This window comes from Ceratotherium simum, chromosome 1 (assembly GCF_057802395.1).
Source record: "Ceratotherium simum simum isolate JZ-2026a chromosome 1, ASM5780239v1, whole genome shotgun sequence".
NCBI classification, from domain to species: domain Eukaryota; kingdom Metazoa; phylum Chordata; class Mammalia; order Perissodactyla; family Rhinocerotidae; genus Ceratotherium; species Ceratotherium simum.
This window is the reverse complement of record NC_141900.1, coordinates 99231129-99257981: the sequence shown is the minus strand read 5'-3', so window position 1 is coordinate 99257981 and position 26853 is coordinate 99231129. Positions and strand designations below refer to the sequence as shown.

The 26853-nt window shown below is 35.9% G+C and overlaps 1 protein-coding gene across 7 annotated transcripts in view; it reads left to right on the top strand.

Annotated features, from left to right (window-relative positions):
- TPK1 (thiamin pyrophosphokinase 1) overlaps nt 1-26853 on the top strand; it is a 353331-nt gene that overhangs the window by 120557 nt on the left and 205921 nt on the right. For all 7 annotated transcript variants that reach the window (XM_087432188.1, XM_087432170.1, XM_087432161.1 and 4 more), the window contains exon 4: nt 6189-6258. In XM_087432188.1, the coding sequence (XP_087288314.1) occupies nt 6189-6258 (70 nt within the window). The remainder of the gene's footprint in view (nt 1-6188; nt 6259-26853) is intronic.

The window sequence follows — 26853 nt, the reverse complement described above, 5'->3', positions numbered from 1 at the left end:
TTTGGCATTGTCTTTGGATATTTTTGGTTGTCTAAACTTGAGGGTGCTACTGGCATCTAGTGGGTAGAGGCCAAGGATGCTGCTAAACATCGTACTATGTGCTGGACAACCCCTCACAGGAAAGACCCAAAATGTGGAAAATGCCAAGGTTGAGCAACCCTGTATTATAGCAACACCAACAAAGATCTATTATATCTTTTTTTCTTCCTTGTAGATTGAATGTATGTATTTGCCACCTTGTTCCTAAAGAATGGCTAATCTTTAGTAGAAATTTGATGATTGAGAATGTGCTCAGCCTTAATCATTCCTAACAACTGACAGTGGGACAAACATGCATATGCCAGCTTCACATGTACAAGAACATATTTTTCTGTGCTGCTTAGCCGTTTGCAGTTTTTACACATTATGGGCTTTACTCATCTTTTAGAAAAATATCCCTGTGCCATTTTAGGATAAATAGACAGTTTGATGTTTGGCTGTTTTTAAGATTTCTTAGTAATGAGATCTTTTGTGTCACTCAGTGTTAAAGAGGTACCTGATTGTAGACTTTATAAATAGCATCAAGCATGACTAAATGTCACGCTTTATCTCCATAGCGCATAACTAGGAGAGGAGGCAGTAGAAGGTGGCAGGGAGAAAGGGTAATAGAATTTACATAGCAACATTTACCTAAAGGTAATAAAAGTCTTCATTATGTGATGTGAACCAGATCATTAGGACTAGCAGTACTGAGCATGTAGATGCTCAATATAAATACCACTTGCTTTTTATTTGAAATAAAGATAATTCTGTGCTACTGACTTGACTAAAATTTAAATAGTATTCCACTTACTATTTGTGGAATATTACAAATAATGTGAACTTTCTTAATAATTGCACATAAATATACTATAAATAAAACCTTTCATCTAAAACTCTGAAAGAGTTATCTAAACAGTGATTAATTATGCATTTTGGTACTCCTATGAGCAAATTAAATTGTTGCCATCTCTCTCAGAGAGCATATATTTCCATGAAATGCTTTGCATGAGTTTCTCCGCATGAAATGATGTCTTGATGGGGAAACATGCTAATCCGTCTCTGTTAACCGTGTCCATGAACTAACTGATTCGAATCATAATCAAGGCTTCGTTGGTGGTAGTGTATACAAATAATAGGCAAACTATCTACAAAAATACACAACTCCCCTTAAGGGCTTGATCTAACACAGATTTGAGGCATAATAAGATAGTATTCTCCAACTGAGAGGAAGATTCAGTGTCTTTGAAGTAGAAATTAATATTTGTATTAGTTAGGGCTCCTTCTGTTTCAAATGACAGAGAACCCAACCCAAACTGGCCTGAGCCTAAAAAGGGAATTTATAGCTTACATAATTGAAAAGGCTGGTGCCTGGTTATTGCTATGGCTATGGGACTCAAACAAGGCTCTTGTCTCCTAGCTTTATCTTTACTGTGTTGGCTTCATTCTCTGGGTCAATATGATAGATCATAGGTATCATAGGTCCAAGCTTCCAGTCTCTCAGGTTGCAGGACAGCAGAAAAGGGAACTCTTGTGCACTCTTGGTAGGAATGCAAAACAGTGCAGCCACTATCAAAAACAGTATGGAGGAGCCTCAAAAAATTAAAAAAGAACTACCATGTGATACAGCATTCCCACTTCTGGGTGTTTATCCAAAAGAATTGAAGTCAGATGAAGGTCTGGTCATTTCCTCGGAGTGACTTTCAAATGTTCCAGTCACAAATTGTTTGGTATGCACATGGCCATGGAAGCCATCGATTCTTGGTTCTCTTTGGTGTTTGTCCCTTGCTAGTTGTTACGAGTTTCATAAGCGTCTGCGACTAGTGCCCATTCTTCAGTGCAGGTGCATATTATTAATGCTGATTAATGATTACTTAATAAACATTCTTGACATAGTAATCTTAGGCCAATTCTTAGTTTTTTTAAAGTTGGTGTACTTCTGTACGTTCCTTGAGTTGCTATTGCAAGGAAAATTTTACCAAGGGTTATTTATTTAAAGTTTTAAATAACAATATATCTTAGAAGAGATAACATATAAATACATATAAGAGTTATCTTCTTTTTTATGGTTGCATACTAAAACCATGATATATTTTACCAGTATTCAACTGATGGCCATTAAAGTTTGCTACTAGTTTTTCATGATTACACACTATGTGTAGCAAACTTATGTGGTTACACATTATGTGAAACTAGTAGCAAACTTTGTACATATCTTTGTACGTATCGTATCTTTGTACGTATGCCCTTGTGCACTTGGGCAAGTGCTTATATAGGCTACATGGAATTTCTGAATCAAAGGGGATATACATTTAAATTTTTGTAAATCCACGAACTGTCTCTCAAAGTCATAGTCTCATTAAGAGCATGTGAGAGAATTTGTTTCCCCGTGCTGCTTCCTTCTAGTTGTATCTATGTTGTCTCTCTCTCTCTACTCCCTGAAAAATTTTGTGAATTTGCCAAAATATATATAATAATCTTTATTTTGTATTAGAATCAGCACACTGGCGTTACCTCAAAATCATAGGACTAATAAATGGCTGATCTAGATTAGAATTGAAATCTTTCATATCTAGTATTCTTTCATTTGACTGACACTGCAAAATGTTTATTTGATTTTACTTTTTTTCTTCCATATTAATACTTGAAACGAATTTAATAGACTACTTTTCAGAAAGTCAAATTATTTCTGTCCAGTTTTATTCAACAGAAATTACTAAAATAGCCAATTAACCTCTGATTGTGAGTGGAGCTCTTCGTTATTTGTCAGTATCATTAATTTACATTGAACCACATTAAAAAATTGTTAGTTTAAGATGTATTTAATTTACTTATTGGTAGTACCAATATATAAAGTTGATATAGAGATTTTAGTGTGTTTTAGTCTTCAGCTGTTTATCAGCCTGATGCATAGTAAATAATTGCTCAACCACTGAAGCTGTAGTATTTGACAGATCTGCAAAAATTTTGCTGTATAAGCCATTGAAATTTTTACATTAAAAGATAACTCATGCAATAAGTTATATTCATTAAAGCTTGGAACAAGTTAAATGATGATGGAGTGAACATATTTTTGAGGCTGATTCATTATGATTTCCCAAAAATATGTTATTTAAGAGTACCCTCTGGGAGCTGGCCCTGTGGCTTAGCAGTTAAGTGCACGCGCTCTGCTAGTGGCGGCCCGAGTTCGGATCCCGGGTGCGCCGACGCACCGCTTCTCCAGCCATGCTGAGGCAGCGTCCCATATATAGCAACTAGAAGGATGTGCAACTATGACCTGCAACTATCTACTGGGGCGTTGGGGGAAAAACAGAAAGGAGGAGGATTGGCAATAGATGTTAGCTCAGAGCCGGTCTTCCTCAGCAAAAAGAGGAGGATTGGCATGGATGTTAGCTCAGGGCTGATCTTCCTCACACACACACAAAAAAAAAATTAAAAAAAAAAAATAAGAGTACCCTCTACTTCCGGTTCTTTTAGTTGGTCCCTTTCATTAGTAGTGATATTTGTTTGCTTAGTTTTCAAATTGCTATCAATGATTTCATGCAAACATTATATAATTTATGCTTGAAATATTTTATTTTCCAAATGCCGTTTCCCCTATGCACATGGAAAATATATTATTAATAAAATTTAAAAGTGGTAGACTACATCTTTTTTGGTCAAGCTTTATTGACAACAAAACAAAATAGTTTTAGGGACAGACTGGTACTTATTTTCCTTCCAGATGGATTGCTCCCCTGCTCCCAGCTTCCAAGTAAGGAGAGAAGAGTCCAGAGATTTCATCATGGTTATTGTAACTCCATTTATCATTTAAAACAGGAAGAGACGTGGACAAATTTACTTCCTATGACCTAGTTATTTCTCTTTTCATAAACTGCTTTAAAAATACCAATTTAAATCTAGATGTGAGAAGTAACAGGCATTAGAAAAAGTTTTTGGTTTCTAAAAGTAACTCTGATATTAACAGAGCTAGATTGATTAATAAGTAATTTTACAGATTTGTCCATTGAAATTCATCTCTCCTTTCCACATCCTCCCCTTGCATTTTGTTGCTTTTATTACAGCATTCATCCGAGTCTACCGTGCATTGCATATATTTGCTTCTGTTTCTCTTTTTTCCACTATAATTGAGCCTGGAGAGCTAGTTTTTGTTGATCATCTTTCTATTCTATTTAGGGCCTGGCACATAATAGTATAAATGTTGAATTCACCTGATCTTTGCAAAATAATATACTGTGAAAAATTGACAAGTCATTCTATTTGATAATCCTTAGCCACTAAAAACTATTTCTTAGATTTTCATATTACTTCAGTGAATCAATTTTACATAAAAAGATCCCATATACTTGTTAATTTTGTTTATAGGGAATTTTTTATATACTCTGAGGGCAGTTACTAATAGTTTACCATCTGTTTCTATTTATCAGTCTTTTCAGTCTCCCTATTAATTTGTTCTATGGCATATTTTATATATGAGATGATCTCTCCATTTTAGCTTTTGATAATTTTGAATTTTTAGGTTTTGATATTTAGGAAATGTGCAGAATATTCTGTGATTTTCTGCAAGTTATGTCTGTGGCATGATTTGAATTTGGGTGCCATTCCTTATAAGGAAATTTGTATTGTGGGTAGTTGGTAAAAATGAGACATCTTCTTAGATATCTTTGTAAAAATTCATTATTTTTTTTTCCAGGAACACAATGCTTTTGAGAGTTTATTTTCATTCTCACAAAAATGGAGGAAGAGGACTAATGTTTATTGAAGGCTTACTGTGTTTCAGTATTGTGATAAGCACTATATGTAATTATTATATCATTAATTGCTTAATAATCTACGCCATAGGTGATATTATCCCTGTTTACAGATGAGGAAGCTAAAGCAAAAAAGGGACATCTTTTTTGTCACTTAGCCTCTGTTTTGTTTCTGATATGACATAGAACACAGAAAATAGTCTCACATATTTTGGATTAGTGGAAAATTCATTGAGACTTTTATTTCTGCCAATATGGTCAATTAGATATCCTTGAAATATCCTGAAATATCCCACCTGCTATTAAACACCTTGAAATTTGGAAGTAAATATTATAAACACTCCTTTAAATGTATAGCTAAATGTGCAAAAAGGTAAGGTGATTTCATAAGTGCCTTAAAACGAGGAAGTAGCTCAAAAGAATGGTTAGTTTCTTCTGAAGCTGCTGGTGCCCAAAGTCTTTGCTGGTCTCTGTGACCTGTGACTTTGGTGTTGACAGCTGTGGGGACAGGAGGCAGGGCTTGGGTCTGTTCGGGGTGAAGAATTAGAATCTCAGACATTTCTGCATTCACTTGCATTGCCCAGGATAAAAAATAAAGTTTGATCTGAAACCATTAGGTAAAAGACATTTTTTTTTTTTTTTAAAAAAAAGGATAAAAGGAATTTATGCTAAGACACTGAACATTTCTAGGAAAATTAAAAATTAGAGAACTAAGTAAATTTCAAGGAACAATTGATTCGCAGCATCAAATCCTAGAGTGACAGCAAGGAGAAAATGTGGGAAAGGAAGGGATAAGCCTCAGTCAGAGAGGCAGCTGGTCTTATTTGATTATCTTAGTATTTCCCAAGTTTCAGTCAATTTCATGCCACCTTCACAACTTTTACAATGTTCACACATTATCTAGATTACTAGTTACTTAATATTTTAAAATAAACTTACGCTATGCTTATGATTTATTTTTAAAAGAAACCTTTTATATCACAATAAAATATGGAAACCCATAATACCTACCATAAATAGAAAGTATCTGTAAAAATAAAATAAGGGAACAAACGTATAACCATGTCCTGTTGCCCGTTATTGTGCGTGAGGCCTGTCTTCTGTTATAAAGAAGGAAAGACAAGCTTCAAGAGATATCGAAGACACCGTATGCAGTCCTCTCCTTTATTTAATAAAAGGAATTGAAAAAGATGCAAAAAGGAAATACGCTTTGTCTGAGGTGATTCTGTCTTCCTTGTGTGTGTGCTCGGTAGGATCATCTTTAATACCAGCAGTGTCACTGGCTCAATGTGAAATGATCCAAGGAGGGAAGCGTGACTGTGTACACTTCTGAGTGCCTGCTTTTTAATGTTTATCATTTCAAAGATACTGCTCTAAACTTCCTGTATTGAAACGTTCTTTGTGTTTTTCTGTTTGAAGCTCTTTTAAGAGCCTGTGCTGATGGAGGTGCCAACCGCTTGTATGATATCACCGAAGGAAAGAGAGAGAGGTATGCTTTCTTTTAGCCAGTGTCCATGCTACCACTACTTCTGCTCTTCTGTTTGTTTTACTCTCTTCTTAGTAAATTAATTTTCCTTCAAACTTAGCAGAAAACCACCTCAGTGAGAAACCTGCTTAACCATGTTGTATTATTTCTTTGCTTTGAATGGGATCTCTTAGTAGAACCAGGCTAATCATATTCTTATTTAAAAAAACCCCATTCTGCTACTTCAAAAGTCTCATTAAGTAGCATTATCAAATATTGATATTTGTGAGGACTTTGAATATTGACTAAAATAAAATTTCTAGTGGTAATTTGAGTTGTTATTCAGTTTAAATGAATAAAAACTGATCTCGTATAAACGAAATATATGTTCTGTTGTAGAAAGAGAGATTTTTATCTTAGTGTTGATTGAAGCTCAGTTGAATTTACTCTCACTTTGTTACTTCTGAGTTATGCACATATGTATTTTTTAGGAGATAAATAATTTATTAATGATTTGTTGTCTGTGCTGGCTGGTTTTCCTGATCTTTGCATGGTGAGCTATTTTTAGGTAAGAGAATATGTTTGATGAGAGCAAAATTTAAATCTAGCTCACTGCCAACATGTTCATAGTTCAACTTCTTGGCAAACACAAGAATTTATACTCTAGATATAAGTAGACTAGCTATGAAATTTAGTTCCACTTCTATCATATATGTTATTAAATGTACTGAAATGTTTATAGTTTGAGAAATCACCTCCGTGCTGCAAAAAATAAAATAAAATATTATGATGCAACGTACTGTAGGTGTGACTTAAATATATGTATTTTGAAGTGATGTAAAATACATCCTTATGGCATCACAATTTTTGACTTCAGTTTTCTAATGCAGGAGCTGCTTTTTGAAAGCAGCTGGTAGCTTGTTAGGAGGAAGGCATGTTTCTTTTGAGATTGAGCATGCTAACGCCTAGGGACTGGATGCATTATCATAGAATATAGCAAAAGTGACAGCCTAGGAAACAATTTAAATTATTAACATTTTCTGCTACTTTATTTTTTAACTCTACAGATTTCCTCTGTCTGTATTCTCTAAGACCTGACACGGACAGTGTGTGAAAAAATAATTATGTGTTATAAAAAGTGCCAGTGAGTTCAGGGAAGAGCATAATGCCCATGAGGCCAAGATTATGAATTGGATACTGTTTGTTTCATGCCTGTAGCCTGCTTGCTGGAAAGAAATCTGGTACTGAGTACTATTTCTCTAATGGTAGGTGTAGTTCATGAACATAATTATGTGAACCAGAGCTGTGAAATGCTATTAACACAGTGCTTCCCAACTCTTCCTTGATTGTAAGAACCATCGAGAATACTTGTGGAAAAATATAGATTTCTTTGCTGATTATTTTTATTGGATTGGGCTGGACACTAATAAGAAAGATAACACACAACACTTTTATTCACATTTGAAAGCAAAACAGATTGCCATATTTGAGAAGTGGGTACCATCATTTTTTCCCAAATTTCAAAATAATCATTTCTGATACTTCTTAACACATTTATAAGTAATCTTATGGAAGTCTCCCAAGGAGATTTATATGATTTATCTAATAACTATCTGTCCATATACAAAGATGTTCAATAAGAAAATGCACTTTCTGTTGAGTTTCTAGTTGTAATAATATGTTTACAGTGATTCCTACTATGATGCTTAGGGACATGGCTGGCATAGGTAAGGGTAGAGCCTCTAATAGGGAGATGAGTGAAGCTAACTGCCTCGTGTTGGAATTAAGTCCTTGGAATAAATCTCATTAAATCCAAATCCTAACCAGTTAAGCTAATTGGATCCAGGTGACTAAACATGATTCCTGTATTTTTAACAGAATGGATTCACAATGAAAAAGGAAAAAATATTTATGAGTTTAAAAAGCCAAGTATGGTTTGTGGACCACTGCTTGGCTTGTTCTTATTTGTTTATTTAATGTCCATATTTACAACATAATACCTTATAATTATGCGACAAAACATGAACGTGTAGAGAACCATCTTCAGTTGAAGGCAAAATGAGATATTTACACATTTAGAATGGAAGGAAGTACTGATGTAGACTGTAACAGGAGCAAGGTTTATAGAGGGATAGAGTTGAGGCAAAAATCAGTGGTGACCTTAGGTCCAATCCTCTGCCCAATGCATTCAGCTCTCCACACCATTTCATTATTTGTTTGTCTGTCTTTGTTTCAGCTCTAAAAGTGGCTTCTCTCTATTTATCAGGCTTAGAAGTCCTAAATGTTTTTTCTTACTGTGAAAATAATACATGATGATTGAATATATGTTAGTGAGTTGGAAGAAACAGAAAGAAGAAAATAAAAATTATCTGTTATTTCTTCCTAAGTAGCAAAGAGTTGCATTGAGTCTACCTATTGGTTCTGCCCTTTGGAACAACAGAAAATATAACTTACTTTTCTGTAGTTGTTTGCTCAAATGAATGTAAGCTTGATGAGTGTAAACTCCCTTGTGCCTAGAAAATTGTCTGGGAATATTAGACACTCAACAAATATCTGTTAATAAATGAACATTTGAATATAGTTATTTTGTTCTCTCTTCCCATAGGTTTTGAGTGACTTTGATTGATGACCCTCATGTTTTGAGTAAATAGATTACCTCTGCTCTGAGAACTGATAAGTTCTGATTTGGATGTATGTTCAGTCTATACATCAAACTGAGGCAGATTGAAGACCCAGTCAGGAACACATAGAATGGCCTCCACCGATGACAGGCCTCCACCGATGACAGGCCTCCACCCTTACCTTTGGCTGTGGAATTGAGATTAAAGAGGAGAAATTTTAGGAAGACTCAGTCTTTGTACTGTACTCCTGTACTCTTCATTGACTGTTTTCTTAACCCCAGATGCCTGTTTTTGGAAATGTGGGGTCGTAAGTTTGGGTATCAGATATGTGGGCCAATACCCTTAATTCTATAGCTCCAAGCTAATACTGACTGAAGTCTCGTGTTTATATTCTGGTAGTAGTCTGTGATTAAAAACTCCAATAGTGGCCTTATAACTTCCTCCTCCTGGCTTCTCTCTAGTAGGTAAAACCCACCACTGGTGAGAACCAGGATGGTAAAGCAGGGCCCCACTTGTCAGAATAATCACAGGCTACGGAGATGGAAAAAAAAAAATATCTGAGAAGCAGGGTAAGATTTTCTAGGAAGATTTTATGGAGCAGATTTTTTTCTTGCCCTTCATCGATAGGCACTGGAGGTTTGCTTTGTTGTTCTAGTGATGATTTTATTGCCACTATGTTAGATCAGGAAGGTGTAAATTGTCTACATCAAAGAAAATTGAAAGACGGTTATTTGTATGTACCAGGTAAGTAATCATGGTGATGGGAGGGTTAAGGCCCCATCCCCCAGCCACCGTTGTCTCCTCCCATTTCCCTCCTGTTTCTATATCTTTAACAGATGCTCTTAGAGAAGAATAGTTTCTGCTCTAGTCGTTTTCTGACCAGAGCCTGAAAAGTAATCAACTGTGGCAGTAATTACCAACCTTTCTCACCATGGGAAATATTAAAAACAAACAAACAAACATATAGAGAAGTGCACAAATTAAAATCATATAGCCCAGTGACTTTTCACATGGGGAGCACCCTCATGGCAACAGTACCGAGATTGGTAAATAGAATATTACCAGCATCGCAGAAGCCTTCCGCATACTCCCTGCCATCGCCATCTCCCTTCAAAGGTATCCTCAAATGTAACCACTATCTGACTTAATTAATCTTAGATTAATTTTGCCTATTTTTGAACTTTATAAAATGGAATCATAATGTATTGAATTTTGAGTGTATGGAATGAATTTTGGAAAAAAAAATTCTGAATTTGTTTTGTATATAGAATTCATAGCTCCCTGAACCTGAACGAAGGATTAAGAAACATTGTGTAGGTCCTGCTGGAGAAGTATGGTCACCATAATTATGGCAAGAGATGGGAGGAGTGACAGAATCAGGTAGAAGAGAGTAAAGAGTTGTACAGAAAGGAACAAGAATCACAGGACCCATGACATGACAAGAGTGCTCTGACGATGGGGAGAAATAGTTTATATTCATCATTTTAAAATAATACCTTTAAAGATAAGCAAATATTTGTAAACCCTATTCTATTAGAAATTTAAGATAAACTGACAAAAAAAAAGAGAGAAAGAGAGAGCTTTGCAATGAGACAGGATCTCTCCGGAGTGATTCAGTGGCAGAAATAAGAATGTAGCATTTAACTTATCTTTTATTCATTCTTTCAAGCATTTACTGAATTCCTTCTATAGTTAGACATTTTGATAGTTCCTATGAATATATAAATAAATAAAATACAGTTCCTGCCTTCAAGAAACTTACAGTGTAATAAAAGTAAAGAGGAAATTAGTATTCAATATGATAGATTATAAAGCACGTAATGAGAAAATTTTAGTTCAGCAGGATAGGTTCTGTGACAAAGGAAGCCATGGGAGATGGACAATTAATCTAGAATAGGGGTATTAGAAAATATTCTGAGGACCGTAATGGGGTGTAAAACGTCAGGGCCACAGGGTTTGGGGGGGGGGGGGTGTGTGTGGTGACTCGGGGGAGGAGAGGAGGTTTTCCTTTGTCCCCTGGATAAAATCTAAACTCACTACCTTGAGAATCAGGGTTTGACCTTTCCTTGTCTTGTCAGCCATGCCCAGTTGCTTCCCTGTCTTCTCCCATGCCCTTTCCCCTCACTGCCTGTGCTCAGAACCTTTCTCAGGCTGATCTTCAGCTTGTACTCACTGGTACTGCCCATAATCCATTCTGATTGTCTGACTGTTCCATTCTGACTAGTTGGTACGTATAGATCCTATGCTGTACTGATCCTCAGATGGCTTCAGTACCATATGCTGGCATTTCTGGTAGCAATCCTATCCATGCAGCAGCGCTCAGCTAAAATGCTGTCCGTTCTGAGGGCTCCGCTCTCTATCCAGCCTGGTGTGACCTGACATCTCTTAAACCATAATAATACTTTTAAATCACAATGTTATGTTCACATTTTACCTTGATTTACAGCCTTAAAGACTTATATCCTCTACTAGGTTGTAAATTTCTAGTGATCTGTTGTCATTTAACTATGCATAATACTTTGTAATTATTTACTTGCTTATTTTAAATTGTGGTGTAGTTGTGTGTAGATGTATCTTATCTCCCTCACTAGGTGGCGAAGTCCTTGAAGGCGGTGGTCATAATTAATCTTCTTTATATGCCTCATAATATCTAGTACACTAATGAGCATCCGAGAATTTATTGAATTAATGATTTTTCATTGATATCTTAGCAGAAATGTCACAAAGACTAAGCTTTTCTTCAGCCAGGGATTTCTAAGATATAATATCAGCTATTGGAAATATCTTTAGGCTAGAGAAGAATCTTTGGATAATTATGTGTCTTACTAGTATGTATAAACTGGAAGTATCTTATATCTAAAAAGATTATGCATATTTTGTCTGAAATCACATATAGTATGTGTTCCACTTATTTCCAGAATGTCTTATATTACATTGCATTCTAATTTCTCTCTAAATGATTCTTTTATCATGAAACTAAGATCCTTATCTTTGAATTCACTGGTATTTTGAGAGCAACATGAGTATCACTGCTAAATGTGAGAGTTGTTTGTTTTTTTTGATTTTGGTTTTGTGAGACTTAGAGATCTCAAACTCATCAGCATAGTAGTCTGAGAAATAGGTGTGAATTTTGGTATCATTAGTGTGTAGGCATTTGAAATTGGGGGAGTGGGTTGTTTTTAGGTTACTTTTCTCAGAGTAAGTGATGACTATAGCATTCTGAATGGGAAATCTTACACAAGATTATTTTTATACGAACATTGTTCTATTTTAGCTCAGATATTTAGGAGTTACTCTATTGTTTAATTTAAAAGATGAGCACCCAGCAAAAATTCCCTGAATTAATACAAATGACCATTCAATTAAACACACATTAACAGTTAGATGAGGAGGACTTGTGGTGCTTAAACAGAAAAGCGAGATTCATTCTCGATCCCTTACTCCTCTCACTCCATTAATTTTCTCACAGTTAAGATTTCAGACTTTCTAGCTGTATATGTTCTTTCAACTTTCCCACCAGCAGATCAATACCACTTTTCAGAGTGATCAAATGGGAATAGAGGATGCCTGTTTTATAACTCTAAAACTAACGGTGCCCCAGCTAAACCAATTTCAAAATATAGTTTAAATAACTGAATCATGTGGGAGGCTAGCTGTTAAAAATTAGATTCTAAAGCCTTTACCAATGTAATTAAACCAGGAATCTGGCAGCAAGTATCTGATGCACCCCTTGAAGGAATCAATGACTTGTCTGTCTGTTTACATATGAATAACTTTTACCAATTTTGTTCTCTCAGCCTGTTTCATTGCAGGTAGCAATAGCTTCAAGGTTGGGACCTGTGTAGGGAGAGAGTATGCATGGACTCATTAGTTAGGTCAGGATTCAAAATCTGATTCTGCAACTCCATTACTATGAGACATTTGGCAAGTGATTTCACTTCTTGGGCTGTAGTTTCCTCATCTGTGACATTTCAGGGAGAGATCACTATCTTTTGGGGTATTCAGAGAAATCTTAATAAAGAAACCTATTAGTTGGCTGGTTATACAAAACTTGGGTAAGCCGAGGGGATGGAGGGTGGCCCTTCAAAGCTATAGTATGATGAATTATGGAATAGTTGAATATGTACATGATGCAGTTTTAGGCAATAGCTGTAAACATACTTTCACACTTAATATTCTGCGTGCAGTAATTGTACAACTTCTTAGAAATGTTGTAAGCACTTTTCATGTTGTGGTTGTAAAGAAGGGGTGTAGTGTTGGGCTTCTCAGATTCTTTTTTTTTTGGTGTGGAAGATTGGCCCTGAGCTAACATCTGTTGCCAATCTTCCTCTTTTTGTTTGAGGAAGAGTGGCCCTGAGCTAACATCCATGCCAGTTTTCCTCTATTTTGTATATGGGATGCCGCCACAGCATGGATTGATGAGCAATGTGTATGTCTGCGCCTGGGATCCAAATCCGCAAATCCCGGGCCAAAGTGGTGCATGCGAACTTAACCACTACACCACTGGGCCAGCCCCTCTTTTTTGTTTTTAATTGGCTTATTCAGATATAATTTCATACAATAAAATTCATCCATGTTAAGCATACAGTTCAGTGAGTTTTGGAGTGGTATAGAGTTGTATCCACCACCATAGTCGAGATTTAAACATGTTCATCATCGCAAAAAGTTCCTTCCTGTCCTTTGCAGTCAATCCCCAACTCCCACCCCTGGCTCCTGCAACCTTCTAGAATGTCATATAAATGGAATCATACAGTCTGTTGTCTTTTGTGTCTGAAATTTTGGTGTGTGTGTCTGTGTGTGTGTGTGTCTGACTTTTTTCACTTATCAAATGCCATGGAATTCATCCATGTTATTGTATCAGTAGTTTGTTCCTTTCCAGTTTATTGCGTAGTGTTCGTCATATGGTCCACTACAATCTTGTTTATTCATTCAATGTAGTTGACAGATCTGATTCTTAAGACTTGCTCTTTTAGCTGGAAGCTGCGATCATTTTTTCAAGTGCTTCTTTGGGAGGAATGTTTGTTCTTTTAGTTAGAACCAATCACAATTTTGAAAGTTGTCGCTTCAACCCTAGAGGTTATATAAATAGTAGTAGAGACTCAGATGTAAGGCCTACATTTTCTGTATCTTAGTGAAAATTCTACAAAAGCTTGCTCAATACTGTTAGGTTTTTATGGAATAAGGCAATAAATATAAAATTATGATGGAATAAGTTGGTGTCAAGTATCTGAGCATAGATTGTGATCTCGATAACCTCCAATATATGTGACAATTGATTTCAGTCTACCTGTGACTAGAATTTTCTCAGTGATTGGGATTTATTTTAACTAATGTTCAAGCATTTCATGGCGTCGTTGAAAAATGAACTTTCAGTATGCTTTAACATATATAGAAAGTAAATGTGTGTACTTTGCTTAAGGAAAACCAAAGGTCTTTGGTTTAACTTGATTCTTGTAAACTTAGCCTTAAGCAATATTTAGTCCTTTGCTTCCACAAGTTTCTAGTAACAAATACTAATGCAATCAAATTACTAAGCTCTGTAATCATGTCAACATGATTGGGTCTTTGAATCAAAATGATGGAAGATAAAAATGAGTAGCATCTTTAAAAGAAAATTTATGATAGGAGTCTTGATATTAGAGAACCCTACACAACAAACTGTGAGGGCATATTTATCTTGAATTATTGATTGGATTAGTTTAGTAATATATTTTAGTCAGTTGGTTATCAAGTGCTATAAATCAGAGATCTCCAAGTTATCCATGCATAGCTCTGAATCATTTCGGGGTGTTGGAGGAGGGGGGAAATGTGTATGCAAAGATGCGATATTTGTCAGATCATGCATAAAGTCAAAATAGATTTTCAGAGTGAGATCATTCTAAGCAGGTGCAGGAAGTCAGCTTACAACTAAATTTAATCAGAGGCATTGTTCTTTATGGCTATCCTATTTCATAAAGTATGTTCATGACAAAACTCTTTTCCTTTCCTGCACTGTGGATGGAGTCTTCAGAAATAAATTACCTTTGGATGATTTTTTTAGAGAAACCTGGATCATCTGTCAAAAGTTTTGAGTATCACATAGCTCTTTTAATTTTACTTTAAAAAAATTAAGTTGAATTGTTTTAGCACTCGTTAATACAATTTAAGCGCTCTTTTTTTATCACTTTTTTGCTTATTTTCAATATATTATTAGATTGCTGAGTTAAGAAGTACAAGTTGAGAGTAATCACATCATATATATGTATTTATATAACTGTTTTTTAAAAAGCTGTGGAATGGTCCCTGTCTGATTTTTCATACGCATTTGAGTGAGTGCACATGCATGCACACTTGCACACACACACTTAGATACTTCCTGCATGGTTTTCTTGTTATGAAAATTTTGGTTTTGTGTTATTAGACCAAGAGTAAGCAGAGTAACTCCAGCGACAAGATGGCGTATATTATTTGTGGACACATCATTAGGAGATGTGAAATTTGAGTTGATGATGGGATTGCACCTGAGCCAGCAAAGACCTCCTCATTGTTAGGGGACAGAACAGTGACAGCTGGAATTCAACTGGCAAGGGCTAGGTAATAAATTTTGTGGGAAAAGATCCAAATGGCAGTTATATCAAGATGAGCCCTGAACTGTCACCTGTAATCCTGGGTTAGCGATCTGAGACTTGTTTGAGACTGTATTCTTTGAAGACTTCTGTACCCACAAAGTTCAAGAATATACTGGAGAATTTCAGAAAGAGTATTTAAAATACAACAGAAAACATTTTACCACCCTAAGAAAAAAATCATTGTGTCTATGTATTTGTATATATTATATCTTAAATACTTAACTCTGGATATTATATGCCCTAGGAAGTTGGAAGAGAGCTAGAGAAAGTCAGGGGAAGAGAACTTAAATGATGAGCAAGAGGACATTAATCTGTAAATGCCCAGGCTGTGCTGAAAGGAACTCGAATAAAAAATCACAGATATTAAAAATGTTGACTTACTCAGTAAACTCTGTGATCTACAATCGCAGTTAGCACTCTGTGGAATGAGATGAGCAGTGCTTCTGCTGAGACTGTAGGGAAGAAGGTGTTTCCCCACAGGATTTAGGCCGGTGAACTCTATTTCTGACCTTGGCTGTCAGGTGGCATCCTTTCTGCTGAACACCACGTAGGGGTGCTTGACACCTGGGTTGTGCTGCTCAGGGCTGGAAGAGCCATGAAGGGGGCGGTTGTTTAAGCACCAGCACTCTTTAACGAGTATTTAAAATATTTGTGCCATCTAAATATTGATCTCCTACTCAGCCTATTGTTCAAAAAACCATTGGAGTGCCCATTGAAATGTCAAGGAATTAGTTTTAGCATCAAATGGAGATACTTTTTTACAGTACAGTATATCTGATGCGTATATAAAAACCCTATTTGATAAAAACCCCTCTTTTATAAAATTCACTGATAAAAACTCTCTTCTGCTTTCTTCCAAGTGCTACAATCCTTATATTTAAAAACTCAGCTTACTGTTGTGTTTCCCCAGCAGTCTTTCCTGATGACTCTCAGTTTCTATAGACTTGAGTCAGGCATAAATTCTCTAAGCAACACTTGACCATCACTCCACATTAGGTTGAAATTATCCATGGGTATTGCTGCTTAATTGGGCAAAATTCCTTGTTTTTGTTTTATTTATATGTGGAAATAACCCTAGCACCCAGGAGGAGGTTTGATGAACAGTAGATGATAAATAAATATTTTTGACTGAGGAATATTTAGATAGCTTTTAGATAGCTCTCCTTGAAAATAATAATAATTTCCCCACAGGTAAACCAGTAGGTGACAAATCCTAAATGAACTAAGGGTATTTGGCAGCTAGTTCTTATTTTACCAGGTTGTGTTCAGTTATTCTGAGTCTCTTTTACTTCATTTGTCCATTGAGTGTCCTTGCTGGACATTTTCTTTCTTTTTTTTTTTTTTGGTGAGGAAGACCAGCTCTGAGCTAACATCTGATGCCAATCCTCCTCTTTTTTTCTGAGGAAGATCGGCCCCGGGCTAACATCCGTGCCCATCTTCCTCCACTTTATATGGGACGCCGCCACAGCATGGCTTGACAAGCGGTGCGTTGGTGCGTGCCTGGGATCCAAACCAGCAAACCCCGGGCCACCACAGTGGAGCGCGCGCACTTAACCACCTTGCCACCTGGCCGGCCCCCTGGACATTTTCTTATCCAGTGCTTCCCTGTCAGCATTTATCACAACACCTTGGAATCACCTGTTTGCACAGCCCCCGAGCCTGTCATCCCCATGAAGGCAGGTCCTGTCTCTGGCTTTTTCACTGTCTCGTCCCCAGTAACTAGTTCAGTATATGGTAAATAGTTATTTAACAATGACTAGACATGGTCTTCCATAAAAATGTGGTGTATTCTACTATCATAGATTAAGTAGGAAAGCATGTTTCTGACCCAGTAAAGTAATTCTTCAGATTATTTCAGAGGAGAATCAGAGACTGATACTAACAGCTCTTATGTTAACATTGTTAGGAACTTCTTATTTAATTTTTTTTGTATCACTGGGGGTTCTTGATTGTAAAGAACAGAAAAAACTCTGACCAATTTAAACAATGACCAAAAAAAAAATCTGCTAAAAATATTATAGTTAACAGAATAAGTGGGAAGGCTGGACAGTTGAGTTTGGGCATTACGGAGGAAGCTGGAAACCAGATCCACAGCTGCGTTTGTGTTGAAGAACAAGTTAGGGCCTGTACTCAGCCCTCTGTGAGCCAGGCACTGGGTGCTGCTGAGGAGTTCCCAGCGCCCTCTCCTTTCTTTCGTAAGAGCAGATGCTTGCAGATGACTGAATGACTGAGCTGCAGTTGTTAACTGGGGGAGTATCACCCCATGTCTTTGTTTCTAGGGGTGGCTCCAGTAAATATCTGACTCTTGTTTGTTTCTGGAGTGGGCTGTGCCTAGCATCAAGACTCACACAATGTTAGTTTCTACAAACATGGGTAGGGACAGCCCAATACAAATACAGATACAAACAAAACCAAAAAGTCCCCTCAAATATCCCTCTACAACGTCTGCTCTCTGGCTGCCAGTGCTATCATCGTGCCCTAGTACAGTCTTATGGTCTTGATTAATTTCCTTCATACTTCCCCTCCATGTGTACCTCCCTCACATAATACTTATTGTGATATAAAATGCCCCTAGGTATGAGATGTTTTTATTCCTCACTCTCTTAATGACAATGAAAGGGAATTAATGATTACCTGTCATGCATGTAAGTGATAAAAATACCTCTCATACATTCTGAGAAATTTAATAACATTCCTCCCAAATTTTTAATGAAATGTATAGCGTACACTTCATTAGTTTTTTAAAAGCTTGTTGTTAATCAGAAGATTCTGTATGTTTTCACTGACTTCACGTTATCATATATTTTTTTCTAAGTCAGCTCCTTTAAGTCCCACTCTTATGATTCGTAATTTTTCTGGGAGGGAGGCTGTAATTTTTTTGTAGATATCTTTTGCTTTTTAAAATAATATTCCTCTCAATGAACTATTACCAAGACAAGTTTATATTACACAGCATAGGGCTTTGTTTAATTGATCTGGATCTTTGTGACAATTGAGTAAAAGAATGAAAATTTTTTGTAATTTGTAGTATGTGAAAAAGTTTCATTACTTAAAGGCACAGCTTTGCTTTAAGAATATAACAATATACATTTTTACAAAATTTCCTTGATTTGTCTTTTTAAGATCAAATTTTCCCAGATTTAGTTCCTGTATTAAAAAAAAAGTTAAGACAAGACAGAAAAAATGTTTTCTGACTTGAAGCATAGTGCTTAAAAAGGCAACGAAGCTTAGAAGCAGTTTTCTTTGTACAGCTATCATGTTTTTCACTTTATGTGAAATTCACTTATTTATCACTAGCGGCCTCTAGTGTGTATTCAATTTTTTCCTGCTAGGCTATACATTAGTAGCTTATTAGTAACTAGAGAGCAGTTCTGTGTGTTAGGAAAAAGAAAAACAACTATAGTTTCTGTCATCTTAGCATTTTATCAGTCAGTGAAAAGAACATTTTTGCATAATAGTGTAGTCTTATGATTCCTATTACCAGTAATAGGGCTTTCAGAGTGAATTTCCTCCATGTGGCAGTTCTTCTCCAAAGTATGCTTCTGATATGGTAGGAGAAAAAGTTAATGGCCATGCATTGTGCTGACGCATTCTAATGCTTTTAATAGGATGGAATCAAGTTAGGATACAGGTGCAAAGGTTACCAAAACCAGAGATTTTAGCCAAATTGTATGGCAAAAGTCTGAACTAAACTGTCCTTATTTGTTCAGTTTTAAACAAAACTGTATTCAAGTATTTTTAATGCAATCATAATTGCAAATAAAAACAATACAAAAATAAATGAGTTTTAACAAACTAAATCTATTATTTAGTGTTTGCCTTTTTGTTTTTGTTTTAACTTTATATATTCTTTTCTAAAGGCGCATCTTTCCCTACTCCCACCTGCCCTCCTACTTAAGTAATACAAGTTCATTATTATGAACTTGGAGAATATAGGAAGATACAAAGAAAAAAATAAAAACCTGAAATCACCTAGATTCCCACTGCTAATATTTTTACACACCTTTTTCAATTTCATACTTTTGTAAGTATGTTTTTCTGTTACTGAGTGTGTGTGTGTGCACATATAACAAAATAGGGATTTTTATGCATATACTGTTTTACATCATGCCTATTTTCTTAACATTATATTATGAACACGTTATTATGCCATCAAATAAAAATTTTATTTGTTTCATTCTTACTTATCAACCATTCTCCATATATCAGAAATGTATATTCATAATTTTTTATAAGCATAACTTTGATATGTAAAACTTAGGTTAAGTTTTATAAGTAAAGCCTTGTATGAGTTCCTGGCACTTAAAGTAGATTCATAGGAATTAAGATATGGGGTCAAAAGTTGTGAATTTTTTTAAAAAAACTTTAAATCCAAGTTGACAATTTGCTTTCCAGAGTATTTGAGCTCATCTTTACTTTTATCAACAATATAAGATCATATACATTTCTCTCCACCCTTGCCAGCTTTATTAAAATTTAATTTTTTATTGGTATGTTATGCAGGAAATTATATTCCATTGTTATTTTTGCACATTGTAGATTATTCAGTCATTCCCTATGACATGCATTATTGTAGGAACTTGGAATGCAGCAGGGAACAAAATGCCTGACTTCAGTGAACTTTCGTGGAGATAGGTAGTAAGTCAGATAAATAATTAAAATATAGAGTATATTACTAGTGACAAAGAGATAAATAAAGCAGGAGAAGGGGTAGCATATTTTGTGGTAGGATGGTAATGAAAGTGAGGGGAAGCCTCACTGAGAAAGTGCCTTCTGAGTTAAGATCTGTAGGAGGTGAAGAAGTCGGTCACTTGGCTATCCAAAGAAAGAGCATTCCAGGCAGAGGGAATGCCTGTGCAAAGACTCTGAGACCTGAGAATGGTATCAGTTAGCTTCTGCTGTATAACAAATCAGCCCACAACTTAGTGTCTTTAAAAGACAATGATTTATTGCTGTTCATAAGTTTAAGGGTCAGCTAGGCAGATCTTTTGGGCTCACTTGTGTCAGTCATGTGGGTTGGGGAGGCACCTCTGATAACATCAGCGTGTAGAGAGGACTCTCTCACGTGTGTGAAGGTTGGCTGCCTATAAGCTGGGGCACCTGACTCTTCTCTCTCATCTTTTAGCCTCAGGCTTGTCCAGGATTGTTTTCAGGGCAACAGAGGAGGGTTGAAGGAGAGCAAAGAGAAAGCTTCAACTCCATATGAGGCCTTGGTTCGTAGCTGCCATCATCATTTCCACTGCATTTTCTTGGTCAAAGCAAGTGACAAGGCTAATACAAATTCAAGTAGTGGGGAAATAGACCTGTATTAGCACCGCTTGATGGAAGGATCTGGAAAGTCACATTATAAATGAGTATTGATAAAGAGAGGAAAATAATTATGGATAATTTTGCAAACAATCTACTATAAGTGGAGAGAATAAGGGGAAACTTACTAGGAAGGAGAGAGGTTAGAAATGTAACTGAGGGTGGATCTTGTAGGGCCTTTGTAGGTAATACTAAATACTCTCAGTGAGATGGGAAGCCATTGAAGGATTTTGAGCAGAGGATTGATATCAGCGGTCTTATCAGGTTTGTAGCACGGAAGATGGTAAGAAAGAGCCAGATTCAGAATACATTCTGAAAGAAGAATCTAGAGAACTTGCTTAGAAATAGGTTATGAGGTAGAAGAAAGAAGAGACAAAGATGACTCCAAGGATTCTGGCCTGAACAACTGGAAAAAATGGATTTTTCATTTGATGAGATTGGAAAGACTCTAAGAGGAGCAGCTTTGGTGGGGAAAAGAGCAGAGATTCAAGGAGACATGTTTATATACATCTAACATTGAGTGGATTGTTGACTATATGAGTCTGGAGTTGAGGGAAGATATAAGCTTCCGAGCCGTCAATATATTGAAGGCATTTAAGGCCATGTGACTTGGTTAGATAACCTAGTAAGTGCAGACAGAAGAGGAGAGAGGTCTGGGGACTGAGCTGTGGGTACTCCAGTGTTAAAATAATCCAAGTGAAGCGCAAAAACTGTCAAGTAGACAGTACAAGAGTAACCAGAGGGGAAACCAGGAAACCAGACTCCTTAAATCAAATGAAGAAGAAGAATCAAGGAATAGAGAGTGCTCAATTGTGTTATATGCTTCTGATGGATAAAGTAACATGGGAGAATTGACCGTTAGATTTAGCAATGTGGCAATATGGAGTCTTTGGAGATTGAAAATGTAAAAGCTATATATAAATGTATAATGATTATAGATTATATATATTAAGGTGTTTCAATTCCTTCTCTTTGGTATCACGTCTTTTATTTTTTCTATTTTATTTAATTTCTATTTGAATAAACCATTGGTACCACCTATAGTTGAACAAAGATAGTCACCCTCTGTTGTTTGTATTTCTTTTAAATGTTTTTCCTAGTATGCCTTTTGCTTTCATTAATGACAGTCATCATTTAATGAGTTTATGATTTCACGGTAATCTGGACCTAAGCCATCATCAAGTGATTAAATTTTTTCGGATTCCTATAATACAGAAATCTTTATTAAGTACTATGGAGAACTACCAGATTCTAGTCCCTGTCTTGTGGGATAAGAGTTCACACATCCGTATATAATGGATAGAAGCAGCAAGATAAAACCAGAAACTAGCAAGGATAGAAAATCTTTACTTCAGCAGGACAGCATATGTCTTAAGAAATTTTTTTTTGTTATTTTCTTAAGTTTTTAATTCCTGCCATGGGGAAGCTGTGGGGAAAAAGGAAGAATAAGGATTAAAAACACTATACTAGCAGAATCATTAGCGAGGTAGCTTATTACGCGTGGCTTTGGAAAAACTTGGGAGGAGCAAATAACTTATTAGTGACCCTAATGGTATTTATCACTAGCTGTATTTATTGCCTTCTGTGTATTATGTCTCTGCTGAATCACAGAGAGAAGCGTAAAGCAAATAAATTACACAAAGTAATTCACTATCAGTGAGCTAGCCTTTTATATTTGTTAAGGTGAAGAATTGGCATTAACCTGTACATATGCTTTGGGGCTCTTATGTGTTTGTAAATAAGAAAAGACGAAAGCCTCCACTTTGCACTGTGTCAGGCTTAGCACAGTTCTCCTCAGTGCACATGGCATTTTCTGGCACTACCTCACACCACCATCACTACTTCCTTCTAGAAAAGTAACCCCGTAGCTTTCTTTGTATTCAAATAACCTCTCTCATTACTTTCCTCTCTCCTTCTAACCACTTTTGGATGCTTTATTTTAAAACTTGCATATGGTAGGTCCAGAATGATTTCTATTCTGGGACTAATTTAGCCTCACTTATGAAGGTGAGACTCCACTTACTGACCTGTTTATTACTGTGTCTCTCTGCTCTTGAGGACAGCAACATGGATGGTACTCAGCTGTATTTTATCCCTGGGAATTGTTGGATCCATTGCTTTCTGGCGTCTTTTCTCCCCTTGGCCTTGTCATATGTGTGTAGATGAGTATGTGTCCAGCCACTCAAGGGAATCTTTCTGAGGCTTTCTAGAGCTCCCTTTCTCTCTGTAGTTCCATTCTCTAAGGTACCCTGTCCTACATTTTCTAGCTCTTCAACTTCCCTTAAAATTGATCCTGGTCTTCTCAATTTAGGAGGACCACAGGTCTCTGAGTTTTCCGTCACTGTGCTGTGGCTAGAAACTGCCTTCAGGAAGAAAGCTGAGGCAAATACTGGTCTCATCTTATTTGTTCTCCTTTTCTCAGCAATCACTGTCCTGAGCTGCCTATTTTCCACTGTCTGAATACCATTGTTTCACATATTTTATCTGGTTTTCTAAGTGGTTACAGTGAGAGGTTAATTCCCATAGAATATGTAGACATAGCAGTCTGTATGTTATTTCTTACTGATCTGTAAAATTTACATTGCTTATATTGAGTTAGAGTGCTTGGTTACATAATTGAATATTCATTTGTTTGTTTGTTTACTACCTAAAATGAAATATACTCTCAAAAGCCTCATATGATTTTGTAATTGTACCTCTCTTTACCACTTCTCTATTCATTAAAACTAATCATAAACCTAGAAGCATAAGTAGAACGTCCCCTGGGATTGATAGTTTACGGTGTGGAGTAACTTTGCAATCCACTCACACTGCTGCCTGATTGCCATGCAACTCTGGTTGGACATACAAGTAGAGCAGATTTGAAATAAGGGCTGGAAGTGAAATTGCATCTTGTGAAGGAGGTGTAGCAAGAAAATTTCGCTATGTCAGGCGAGGTTATCCTTCAAATCAGAATGGAGGGAGAGGAGGAGGAAGAGAGAGAATGTTTTGAATCTGTGTTACACCTATGTAGGTTGCTTCATATCTCTCAGATGTGGCTTTCTACCATAGAATTAGGATGATTTAACCTTGTGGAACTATTATGAAAATTAACTAAAATTATACAGATTAATAAATGTAAAATTCGTGAATAAAATACGGAGACTGGCACATAAGAAGTATTCAAAATGTTTCATAGAAGGCTTTTTCTAGGGTAAGAGCCCTCAGGTCTTTCTCCTTTTTGCAACTATTTTTGGTCTTTCCCTCTGTATCAAAATCAACAAGTCTTTTGCAAAGTTGTATATTTTTTCCCCTATGATTTTTACCTTCTCACTCTGTCCCTAATCATTATTTCAACTGTGTGATATGGAGATTCTATCTGTATTTCCTTTGTTACCGTTTTTTTGTTATTTTTGTTTTCTCTGGATTTTCATTAGCACATAAAGAAATTCTTAAAAAATTATTTTGGAAATCAAAGTTATTTTCTGCCTTGTAATATTTATTCCTTGGCTACTTGGTTTGAGAAGATGAGATAAAAAATCTTAAGAGATGAAACATTGTCTTGGATAACTTGACTAGGAGTTATTTATAACAACCTCGGTGATTGTTAAGCACTGGTTTTTGTTCTTATAATCAGTCTATGAGTTTTCATTTTATTTTTAATTTTTTTCTTCCATTTTTTTTGCCTACATTAAAAAAGAAGAAAGATCTCAAATAAACAACCTTAAACTACACCTCAAAGAACTAGGAAAAGAAGAACAAACCAAGCCCAAAGTTAGCAGAAGGAAGGAAATCATAAAGATTAGAGCAGAAAGAAATGAAATAGAGAATTAAAAAAATATAAAAAAATCAGTGAAACTAAGAGTTGGTTCTTTGAAAAGATAAACAAAATTGACAAATCCTTCCTTAGACTAAGTAAAAAAAGACTGAAATAAATAAAATCAGAAATGGAAGAGGAGACTTTACAACTGATGTCACAGAAATAAAAAATGTCGTAAGGGACTATAATGAACAATTATGTGCCAACAAACTGGATAACCTAGAAAAAATGGATAAATTCCTAGAAACATACAGCCTATACCAAGACTGAATCAAGAAGAAATAGAAAGCCTGAACACACCAATAACAAATAAGGAGATTGAATCAGTAATCAAAAACCTTCCAACTAGCAAAGCCCAGACCAGATGGTATCACAGGTAAATTCTACCAAATTTTTAAAGAATTAATACCAGTCCTTCTTAAAGTCTTCTAGAAAGTAGAAGAAGAGAGAACACTACCATTTTTTTTTTAGTGAAGCCAGCATCACTCTGATGCCAAAGCCAGAGACACCAAAAGAAAACTACAGAACAATATCCCTGATGAAAATGGATGCAAAAATCCTTAACAAAATATTAGCAAACCAAGTTCAAGAGCACATTAAAAGGATCACATACCATGACCAGGTGGGATTTATCTCTGGTATATAGGATGGTTCAACATATGCAAATCAGTGTGATACACCACGTTAACAGAATGAAGGATAAAAATCACATTATCATCTCAATAGATGCAGTAAAAGAGTTTGGCAAAATTCAACACTCTTGTGATAAAAACTTGCAACTTACCTCAACACAGTAAAGGCCGTATATGAAGAGCCTACAACTAACATCATACTCAATGGTGAAAAACTGAAAGCTTTTCCTCTAAGATCTGGAAAAAGGCAAGGGTTCTTACTCGCACCACTTCTATTCAAAATAGCACTAGAAGTCCTAGCCAGGGCAATTATGCAAGAATAAGAAATAAAAGGCATCCAAATTGGAAAGGGAAGAAGTAAAATTATATCTGTTCACAGATGGCATGAACTTATATCTAGAAAACCCTAAAGACTATTAGTTAGAATTAATAAATGAATTAAGCAAAGTTACAACAAAATAACATACAAAAATCAGCTGCATTTTTATAGACTAACAATGAATTATTTTAAAAGGAGACTAAGAAAATCTCATTTACAATAACGTCAAAAATAATAAAATACCGAAGAGGTCAAAGACTGGTATGCTGAAAACTATAAAACACTGATGAAAAATTAAAGAAGACAAAAGTAAATGGGAAGACATCCTATGTTCATAGTTTGGAAGAATTAATGTTGTTAAAATGTTCATACTATCCAAAGTGATCTATAGAGTCAATGCAAATCTTATCAAGATCCCAATGGCATTTTTCACAGAAATAGAAAAAAAAATCCTGAAATTTATATGGAACTGCAAATGACTGCAAATAGCCAAAGCAATTTTGAGCAAGAATAATAAGGCTGGAGCCATCACATTTCCTGATTTCTAAATATATTACAAAGCTACAGTAACTGAAACAGTATGGTATTGGCATAAGAACAGACATATTCACCAATGGAACAGAATAGAGAGCCCAGAAATAAGCAGACACACATACGGTCAACTGAGCTTTGATAAGGGTGCCAAGAAAACACAATGCATAAAGGATAGTCTCTTCAATAAACAGCACTGGGTATGCTGGACAGCCACATGCAAAAAAATGAAATTGGACCCTTATCTCACACTGTACATGAAAATCAACCCAAAGTGGATTTAAGGCCTAAATGGAATACCTGCAACCATGCAACTCCTAGAAGAAAACATAGGGGAAAACCTTCTGGACATTGGCATTGGTGGTGATTTGTTGGATTCGATGCCAAAACTACGGGCAACAAAAGCAAAATTAGACGACTGGGATTATATCAAACTAAAAAGCTACTGCACAGCAAAGGAAACAGTCAACAAAATGAGAAAACGTGTTTGCATACCCTATATCTGATAAAGGGTTAATAACCAAAATGTATAAGGAAATTCTCCAACTCAATAGCAAAAAAACAAATAGCCTGATTAAAAAAAAAAACGGGCTAAGGAACCGAATAGACATTTGTCCAAAGAAGATGCACAAATGGCCAACAGATATATGAAAAGATGCTCAACGTTACTAATCATCAGGGAAATGCAAATCAAATGAAATATCGCCTCATACCTGTTAGGATGGCTGTTATCAAAACAACAACCAGGAGATATTGGTGAGGATGTGGAGAAATTGGAACCCTTTGTACACTGTTGACAAGA